This window comes from Coenobita brevimanus, chromosome 80 (assembly GCF_032717465.1).
Source record: "Coenobita brevimanus isolate Jiangsu-jjx chromosome 80, ASM3271746v2, whole genome shotgun sequence".
Taxonomy (NCBI): Eukaryota; Metazoa; Arthropoda; class Malacostraca; order Decapoda; family Coenobitidae; genus Coenobita; species Coenobita brevimanus.
The window spans coordinates 16,929,896-16,940,775 of record NC_137033.1 but is presented as its reverse complement, the minus strand read 5'-3'; the positions used below and the strand labels follow the sequence as shown (position 1 = coordinate 16,940,775).

General features: G+C 42.1%; 1 protein-coding gene across 1 annotated transcript in view; it reads right to left on the bottom strand.

Moving 5' to 3' along the window:
• Nucleotides 1–571: 571 nt before the first annotated feature.
• Nucleotides 572–10,880, bottom strand: part of LOC145409281 (uncharacterized) — a 74,032-nt gene continuing 63,723 nt past the window's right edge. Inside the window, exons 10-14 of the mRNA XM_080279760.1 lie at nucleotides 6,701–6,814; nucleotides 2,702–2,806; nucleotides 1,846–1,971; nucleotides 1,198–1,303; nucleotides 572–747 (exon numbers count right to left, since the gene is read on the bottom strand). Of these exons, the coding sequence (XP_080135886.1) occupies nucleotides 572–747; nucleotides 1,198–1,303; nucleotides 1,846–1,971; nucleotides 2,702–2,806; nucleotides 6,701–6,814 (627 nt within the window). The remainder of the gene's footprint in view (nucleotides 748–1,197; nucleotides 1,304–1,845; nucleotides 1,972–2,701; nucleotides 2,807–6,700; nucleotides 6,815–10,880) is intronic.

Here is a 10,880-nt window from a genome sequence, read left to right as displayed (position 1 = left end):
TAGTAGTAGTAGTAGTAGTAGCAGCAGCAGCAGCAGCAGCAGCAGCAGTAGTAGTAGTAGTAGTAGTAGTAGTAGTAGTAGCAGTAGTAGTAGTAGTAGTAGCAGTAGTAGTAGTAGTAGTAGTAGTAGTAGTAGTAGATGGAGGATGAGGAGAAAGAGAAGGAGGAGGAGGAATAGGAAAAGTAGGAGGAGGAGGAGGAAGAGACGAAGGAGGAGGAAGAGGAAGAGGAGGAGGAGGAATTGTTGTGGTGGTTGTAGTCGTGGTAGTAGTAATAGCAGTAGTAGTAGTAGTAGTAGTAGTAGTAGTAGTAGTAGTAGTAGTAGAAGTAGTAGTAGTAGTAGTTGTAGTAGTAGTAGTAGTAGTAGAAAAAAAAGATCAGTATGAAAAGGGGTATGAAAAGAGAGAGATGACAGTAGTAGTAGTAGTAGCAGTAGTAGTAGTAGTAGTAGTAGTAGTAGTAGTAGTAACAGTAGAAGCAGAAGTAGCAGTAGCACCAGTAGTAGCAGCAGAAGTAGCAGTAGAAGTTAAAAATCTCAGTATATCGGTATGATCCAAGCTCCACGACAAGTTCTAAGACGCTAGTGCCGACTTCTGTGCCTCCTCCACCTTGATCCTCGCCCTCCTCTGTCTCCTGGCCATCAGCTTGTTCTGGAGATTCTCGTTGATGCGGCGGGCGTTGGTCTCCTGCTCCCTCATGAACTGCTGCATCTCCTCCTGGTGCTGAGCCGCTAGGGTGCTGAGCTGGTCTGAGGGAGAGAGAGAGAGGGAGGGTGGAGGTTATTGTATGTGTTGGCTTCTCGTTGATGTTGGTGGTTGATGTGGTTTGTGTTATTATTTTTTTTTTTTGTGATTGTTATTGTTGTTGCTATTATTATTGTCATTATTCTTGTTATTATTCATTATTATTATCATTACCACTGCTACTAGTACGACTACTACTATTACTATTGCCACTGTTATCATTATTATTATCATTATTATTATTATTATTATTATTATTATTATTGTTGTTTTTAATTATTATTATTATTATTATTATCATTATTATTATTATTATTATTATTATTATTATTATCATTATTATCATTTCCACTACTACTACATCTACTACTACTACTATTACTATCACCACCACCACCACTAACACAGTGCCACCTAATAACTAACAGACAGACACACACACCCAGTCTACTCACTCTGGTAATGATCATACATATTGCCGAAGATGACGGTGTTAGACGGGACTGGAGCCAACTCATCTTGACTCAGGAGGGGAGGCGTACCGGCCCTCTCACTCTCAAGCTGCCGGTACAACAAGGGTACTTAGAGCGGTACAGAAGCAGGGGGGATGGTACTTGGAGCGGTACAGTAGCAGGGAGGATGGTACTTGGAGCGGTACAGTAGCAGGGAGGATGGTACTTGGAGCGGTACGGTAGCAGGGAGGATGGTACTTGGGGCGGTACAGTAGCAGGGAGGATGGTACTTGGAGCGGTACAGTAGCAGGGAGGATGGTACTTAGAGCGGTACAGTAGCAGGGAGGATGGTACTTAGAGCGGTACAGAAACAGGGAGGATGGTACGTGAGGATATAGGGTTACGGGAGAGGTGGTACATGAGATAATAGAGTTATGGGAAAGGGTTACAGCGGTACATAACAGGTAAAACAACAGGTTAGACAACAGGTAACACAACAGGCAAAACAACAGGTAACACAACAGGTAAGACAACAGGTAACACAAAAGGTAATAACAGGTAACACAAAAGATAGGACAACAGGTAAGGCAACAGGTAACACAACAGGTAACATAACAGGTAACAACAGGTAAGACGACAGGTAATACTCACATCTCCACCATCTAGCTTCACCACCTCCCCCTCCGTCAGCTGGGCACGTGACAGCTGCTCCAAGTCTATGTCGTGTGTACGTAGGGTCGAGTCCAGTTCTATGTCCGTGCCCCACAGTTCACGTACCTGAAGGGTGGTAGGTAGGTAGGCAGGTAGGTAGGTAGGTTGGTTGGTTGGTAGGTAGGCTGGATATTTAGATGGATGGTGGGTAGATTTGCTAAGTGGGTAAGGAGGCATGAAACTGACTGACACGTAGGTAAGTAGGTAGGTAGGTAAGTAGGTAAATGGGTGGGTAGGTAGATAGGTAGGTTAGTTGGCGAGGGGTTGAGTTATGGGTAGATTGAGAGGTTGATGAAGAGGTAGGATGATGAGTGAGAAGGTGATTTATTGATGTGTGGATGTAAGTAGGTAGGTAAGTAGGTAAACAGGCCGATAAATGTATAAAATAGTAGACTCTCGGCAGCTCAAGTTGGTAGGTAGGTACGGAGGTAGGTAGGTAAGTAGGTAGGATGGTAAGTAGATGGGGAGATTGGTTGGTTGGTAGACAGATAGGTAGAATAAGTACTAACATAGACTGGTAGGAAGGTAGGTTAGGGAAGTAAGTTGCTGAGGACGTAACGGGGCGAGTTATTGACTGGTAGGTAGGTAGGTAGGCAGGCAGGTAGGAAAGTACAGAAATCTGATATGCTGGTGGAGGTATTATGTTTCGGAGTGTCTGGAAGCAAAACACTTTCTCTATATAATATGAGAGAGAGAGAGAGAGAGAGAGAGAGAGAGAGAGAGAGAGAGAGAGAGAGAGAGAGAGAGAGAGAGAGAGAGAGAGAGAGAGAGAGAGAGAGAGAGAGAGAGAGAGTACCTTTTCTTGGATGAGTCTGACCCTCTCCCTTCTCAGCTCCAGCGTCTTGGCCTTGACCTTCTCGTTGATGTCATTTAAGTCCTTCATGATGGTTGTGTTGATCACCTGCAAGGCAATATATGTTAGATTTTTACCTTGCAACACACACACACACACACACACACACACACACACACACACGAACATACCTTCACCTCATAACAAACACATCCATATCATCTCTCTCTCTCTCTCTCTCTCTCTCTCTCTCACACACACACACACACACACACACACAAGCACCCCTTCCTTCCTCCTCACACACTAGCCTCGCATGCAGCAATTCGTTCCAGTTCAGTTCATTTATGCAACATTCTCAGATTGCAAAAGTGTGCCAGAACCCGCATTATTTAGAGTCCTTGCAACAACGCACTTCAGGCCTGTTGCACAAATCAATTCTGTTCACGTTGCACAATACATAAATTTAATTTTCAAAGGAATTCTCTGGAACAATAACACTTTTTATTTTATTTTCTATTTCATTTTATTATTTTTTATTTTTATTTTCTTTTTTTTTATTTACTTTTGCTATTTAGGGACGATTTTGATTTTGGTCGTATATCACTGATGTTGAAAAATTATCTCCACAATTTCTATTTTTTTATCTATTAATTTATCTGTCTATCTATCTATCTATTTTTTAGTTTAGACCTGTTGTAATAAAGGAGGATGTATAGTGATAGATAAACAGACAGAGCGACGCCTGTGTTGAGGTAATTGATCCCAGCCTAACCTAAACTGAAGCATTTCAACCTAACCTCTAATAATCTAATCTAACCACATCTAAACAGAATTAAAGCAGACCTACTCTCACCTAATGTAGCTTAATCGAACCCAGTTCAGATAATCTCACGTAACCTGCCCATACCTAACCTAAAGTACTCCAGCCTTACAAAGCACCTAACCTAATCTAACCTAACGCAGCCTAGCCATATCTGAATTGACCTAATCTCACCCATTCTCACTTAAACTAACCATACCTAACCTAACCAAACCCAGCCAAGCCTAGAATGACTTAATCCAACCAATCCTAACCCAGCCTAACCCAACCAAATATTACCCAACCTAAACATATGTAAACCGACGTATTCTAACCCAGTCAAACCTTATCCGTGTATACCTAATCGAGCTGAATCCAACCCAGCTTAAGATGACCTAGTACAACTAAACCCTACCCAAAGTGACCTAAACCTAACCTCACATCATCCCATCTTTCGCTGTGCATTGGGTAGGTCAGTGAAAGTGTACTGATGTCACGCACAACTTTTGGCCCGATATATGTACTTGTGTGTGTGTGTGTGTGTGTGTGTGTGTGTGTGTGTGTGTGTGTGTGTGTGTGTGTGTGTGTGTGTGTGTGTGTGTGTGTGTGTGTGTGTGTGTGTGTGTGTGTGTGTGTGTGTGTGTGTGTGTGTGTGTGTGTGTGTGTGTGTGTGTGTGTGTGTGTGTGTGTGTGTGTGTGTGTGTGTGTGTGTGTCTTAAATTACACATCTGTGAGTATGTGTCTGGAAGTATATGTTTGTTCGTGTGTATGTGTTTAAGTATTTGCCAGTATATATATGGAAGGGTACATAAACATCTTTTTATGTGTGCATGTGTGTTTGTATGTGTCTATATGCTCGTGTGTATGTGTACGTGTTTATTGTAGACCTATGTGTGTATGTGAGTGAGTGGATGTATTGTGATAAAGAACGGGTCATGAAAATAATAACTACTGAAATTTTTGTCCCTACTCAGTAACGACCCCTTGCCATGACAGTCCACCCTTGTCCCCTTGATCTCTTCGCCTTCTGAGTCTCCATCTTCTTCTCCAACTCTCCGATACTCTCCTAGTTAGTCTCTCATACGCTATCTTTCCACTTCCTCTATTTCTTCGATGCTCTCCTAGTTAGTTTCTCACGCAATCTCCACCGACTTCTCAGGCTTCCTCTTCTTCTCCTCAAGCCACTTCACTTTCATTCACTCTCCTAGTCCGTCTCTGACTCAGGTACTCTCACACCTTATTTCACCACCTCGTCCTCCCCCCCCTCTCTCTCTCTCTCTCTCTCTCTCTGGATGATTCTGGCTCCGCACACACACACACACACACACACACACACACACACACACACACACACACATACCTGTTGGTCTAGTTTCGCAAGTGTGTAGCTGATGTTGGCAGCGCAGTGTTATTAATATTAACGATGCTATTAGTTCGGTAATCACATGCATCGAATTACACACACACACACACACACACACACACACACACACGTACATACATCAACGTCAATACAAATACATTCATATCCTGTCTCTCTCTCTCTCTCTCTCTCTCTCTCTCTCACACACACACACACACACACACACACACACACACACACGTACATACATCAACGTCAATACAAACACATTCATATCCTCTCTCTCTCTCTCTCTCTCTCTCTCTCTCTCTCTCTCACACACACACACACACACACACACACACACACACACACACACACACACACACACACACACACACACACACGTCCATACATCAACCTCAATACAAACGCATTCAAATTCTCTCTCTCTCTCTCTCTCTCTCTCACACACACACACACACACACACACACACACACACACACACACACACACCGATCCAATCATCCGGCCCACACAGTCTCTCATTGCCAATAACCTCAAACTCAGGTTAATCATTCTCGATCATTTTAATTAAGTTTCAATTATCCTCCCTACGATCTGATTAACCTCCCACGACTGGCCTTGGGTTCCTCCTTCTTTGCTTAAAAAAAAAATACCCTTGATTTCCCTTTATTCTTGCTGCCAGTGGGGAATTTTACTTTATTAATATCTAAAGTAATGTGTGATCTGGGCTAAATCTCTACCACGTTCCTAATTTCCTAAAGGTGTAAATCAAATCACAGGTAGGAGGTTTAACACAAAGCCTATGGACTCAGAATTATTGGTACCTGCGGGAAATTTTACTTACCTTATTAAAACGTCTAATCTTGAAGGCTTAGGAAAAATCTTAGTTTACCCTCTTAGAAAAACCCTGGCCTGTTTTAAGATGCCGGAGTATTTCTAGGTTCGGCTCTCTCTCTCTCTCTCTCTCTCTCTCTCTCACACACTATATTTGGAAAAGAGGTGCTTCATTCCCGTAGACTTTTGTGATTTGAGAGAAGCCACATCGTACCACATTACATCACACAACACATCACATCACACCACACCACACAACACACCACACCACCACACATCACACCGTATCACACCACACCACACCACACACATCTAGTAAGCTTGTCCTTGTTTATTCTCGCTGCCAAAACACGACTGTACTTAGCTTAGGGAACCTCTCTTAGTGAGGGTATTGGAGAGAATATTTTTGCACTCACACTGGCACAAATCACTCTTCCTTCTCGTTGTTCCACCTCATTCTTGGTCTACTTCTCCTCATTCTCCTATCAATGCCAATTCTATATCCTCTCTCCATTCAGTTCATTCTTCGTCATTCTTCGCGCGTGTCATACATAAACTATTACTATTACAAACCCTCCTCCTTCCTAGATCCACCTCACTCTTCTCTCACCCACTCTTCTCATGCACTCATCCACGTCACTTCTACACCCTCTCTCCACTCACTTCATTCATCATTCTTCAACGCTTCCCTGCAAATGCCATTACTGCTGCAAGATGAATAACCCTGGTCTCCGAGGATTATACATGAGAATTCGGGGAAGGGGACTGAAGTGGCTTAGGCAGCGGAAGTGGGTGGCTTGGCGGGTGGGTTGCAGCGTTGTCAATATAGCGATTTTCTGGCTAAGTCTGGAGCTCTTTGTTAGCATTTAGCGATATTTTTCTGGGATGTTTGCTTAGGCTTTGAGATGTTCTTGTACGTGTCTTTTCATCTCTCTCTCTCTCGTTCTAAAAAAAAGGCACAAGATTTTTTTTTTTTTTTTACAAAGGGCGTCTCACCGTATCAAACCACTGCAGGAGGGCGTTGGCTCTCTTGTGCGTGGTGGTGTAGCATTCCTGGGCGTGTTCGTGGCGGCTGGGGCTCTGCATGTCCGTGAACACGTACTCCGTCGCCTGCTGGGGGGTAGAGGCGACACATCAGACTCACCTGCACAAACACCTGCACAGACACCAGCAACATAGCACCACATACAAAGATTACACGGAGCTCTGTGTTGTGTGTTGTGTGTGTGTGTGTGTGTGTGTGTGTGTGTGTGTGTGTGTGTGTGTGGGTGTGGGCGTTGTGGATTTGGGTGTGGGTGAGAGTATTGTGTGTGTCTATGTTGTGAGTGTTGGTGTGAATGTGTGTGTGTGTGTGTGTGTGTGTGTGTGTGTGTGTGTGTGTGTGTTTGTGTGTGTGTGTGTGTGTGTGTGTGTGTGTGTGTGTGTGTATGGGTTGTTGCGAGTGTGGGGTTTTGTGGGTGTTGGTGCAGATGTGGGTGTCGTGGGTGTGGGTGTGGGTGTGGGTGTAACTGCTTCATGTCACCTGAAGTCTGTACCTTGAATTACACACAAAGGATAAGGTAGGCGAACAGGAAAATATATATATAGTTATTATACTGTTTTCTTTAAGTCCGTGTGCACTTTGAAGTTATAATTATTCTGGATCTTAAAACCATCACAGTATCCTTTAAAAATCACTAACTCAACTAAGTTCATTTTGAGAGAGGCCGGGGATCTTAAAACTGTTAAATTTAAGTGCTGAATATCTCGCATGTCAACTAAGGACTAATTTAAGGTTCATTTCCAGACTAACCTCTACCTAAAGAAGTATAGAACATCAAGGTACACAGAGACTGCACAAAGACCACTCTAGCACAAGACTGTACATCAAATCACTGCACTGGCGATACTGTACTGGCTGGACGATGCACAGAAGCGGCACAGAAACAGGAAAACTAGCAGTAAAGACAACCACTACAGACCAGACGCTAAATAATACATGGTGGGGTCCGGGGGCAGGTGGAAAACGCTCTAGCCAAGGATTGTAGTGTTCTGAGTCCGTGATATTATGCCCTTTAGCATGTTAGAGGCGCCGGAAAAGTTTATTTAGATGAGAGAGAGAGAGAGAGAGAGAGAGAGAGAGAGAGAGAGAGAGAGAGAGAGAGAGAGAGAGAGAGAGAGAGAGAAATGCGTGTCTTGAGCATCTTGAGCGTTCCACCTGTCCTCCACCCCTCTTAAGGTCGCATTTAGAGATTTCGTGACGTCTGTTCCTGAGCGATTTATTCTGCCATCGCACCTTATGTTACCGATGCAATCTTTATCAATATCAAAAATGAAATAAGTAACATACGACCAATGCAAAATTCATCGATATAAAAATAGACTAGCATACGAGTGATTATCAAGATGCAGTAGGTAAAATAAATCGCTAATGAAACAATGCCACGGAGCTCCAATGCCACGCTTAATACACCTCTCACGTACTGTACACCTGTCCGATCAAGTCCCATCTCACCTTACCAGGTACAAAGATCACGTCTATAAAAAAAATAATAAGAACTTTAATTTGTACAACCTCTTGCGTCCTCAGCAGGTTGGAGCGAACGGTAGAGTTGCTGACCAGAGAGAGAGAGAGAGAGAGAGAGAGAGAGAGAGAGAGGCATGCAACACTGAGGACTTTCATGCTGGGAGGAAAAAGCAAAGACAAAAAGAAATATTAAAAGAGAGAGAGAAAAAAAAAAATAAGGTACAGTCGCGGACAAAAATATCGTTCCACCTTTTTAGACGAAAAATTCTGAAACACTGACATGATATTCTGAAGTGTCCAAGCTTTCACATACTGGGTTTCAAAAGTTATTGCTCACTGTTCCACTATTTATCGTTCGTGGTTGATTTAAGGTTTTCTCCGCAACTGGATTATGACGATTAAATATTAGGCGATATTTCCCTTTTACCTGTGACGCTGGAAGGTGTTACGGGATATGTTTTTACGTGACGGTATGTGACGGAAATATGAAAGAAATAAGCAAGAAGAGGAAAGGTATTTTCTGTGATCTGAGGAGGAAATGAGAAATATAGAATGGAGGACATGGTGCTGGTAAGTTGTCGGTGAGCTTTTGGCTGTGATAGTACTGAATCTCTCTCTCTCTCTCTCTCTCTCACACACACACACACACACACACACACACACACACACACGAGTAGGGAAGGGAAAATACTGTTTGATGTTCTGAGAGGAATGAGAAATGTGGAATGCTAGACACGGTGCTCACAGGGGACTATCAGCGAGCTTTTGCTCTGATTCATTGACGCAAATAGCAAATTGTTCCTTTTGTAACCCCGAGAACCATTTACTACTCTGGGTGGTAACCATATCATCAAATGAATGCCTGGTGGTATAGAGGGTTAAAGCGCTCCAAATGGATGTGGCCCATAAAGGCTTACATCCGAGGGATGGTTGGGGTTACTGTTGATATGATGCCACTCAGGGAAAGGTCACTGGTCACTGTTGCCATAATAGAGATATACAGTTTCCCAAGGTCTTCTTTAATTCTGAGAAGATTTCGAGAAGGTGAAAAGGAACTACTGACTGTAAATACTCAAGAGACAGGGAATTATAAATCTGATATATAAAACTAAAAAACAAGGCCATATATACAAAAGATCATCATTACTTCTTACACTAAACAAGTCTCCGTAATAGTCAACTTTATCACATTTTTTTTTTTAATCAATATATTTTTCTCACTCTAACTTGGACTAAAACTTCCATCCCTCCGTCTTGAATGCCGAGTTGTGGCAATAGATTAACACAGGAATATGATGCTGTCACGAAGAAGTGCTACGGAAAGGGTGCTGAGACGTTATAGAGTCTTTTTCTGCCTCTGGTCTAGGTGCAATAGGGTACGAAAGGACGAAAATCTGGGCCAGGTTAATGTGAAAGGACTTAAATTTAGTCTGTGAAGTGCTTAGTGGTTTTATGGTGAAATTACACGTCTAATACAAACAAACTTAGACAACTTAGAGGGGTTTAGATCTGATTAGAAGGAATTAGAAGGGTTTAGATATTTGGTACAGGAAAAATGCCCAAACCAGGAAATACATACGGCTGGAAAACGTGCTCTGAGGTATCAAAAAAAAAAAAAAAAAGTAAAAAGAAAATCTGATAATGTTGAGGTAATCATGAGCATCGAAACGTACACACGCTGACGTATGTGCGTGTGTGTGTGTGTGTGTGTGTGTGTGTGTGTGTGTGTGTGTGTGTGTACGTGGCATGAGGACGTACACAGGTAGGAGGTACACTTACACACGGGACGGGAGAGTGTGCACATGGGCATCCAAGGTTATGTGCGTATACGGGTCCACCAAAGGAAGACATGTAAGGAAGGGGAGGATACAGTTACGATCACGAAAGTATACACGAACATGAGGGAATACGTACATGCAGGGTTTACATATAGAGGCGGGTTTATTAGAGACAGCTTTATTAGAGAGAGCTTTATTAGAGATAGCTTTATTAGAGAGAGCTTTATTAGAGATAGCTTTATTAGAGATAGCTTTATTAGAGACAGCTTTAGTAGATAGAGCTTTATTAGAGATAGCTTTAGTAGAGAGAGCTTTATTAGAGACAGCTTTATTAGAGACAGCTTTAGTAGATAGAGCTTTATTAGAGATAGCTTTAGTAGAGACAGCTTTAGTAGAGACAGCTTTATTAGAGATAGCTTTATTAGAGATAGCTTTATTAGAGACAGCTTTAGTAGAGACAGCTTTGTTAGAGACAGCTTTGTTAGAGACAGCTTTATTAGAGAGAGCTTTATTAGAGAGAGCTTTATTAGAGACAGCTTTATGAGAGAGAGCTTTATTAGAGATACCTTAATTAGAGATAGCTTTAATAGAGATAGCTTTATGAGATAGTTTTATTAAAGATTGCTTTATTAGATAGCCTTATAAGAAATATCTTTATCAGGCAGCTACATAAGAGGTCGCTTTATTAAACAGTTTTATTAGACAGCTTTAATAGAGAAAAGTTTACTAGAGATAGCTTTATTAGAGGAAGTTTTATTAGCTTTATTAGAGGTGGATTTTAGAGACATTTATTTGGGTTTGCTTTATTAGAGAGAGTTATCAGAGTCAAATCAATAAAAAATTTTCTTTTAAATTATAGAAAACTTTATTAAATATAGTCATGGTAGAGGCA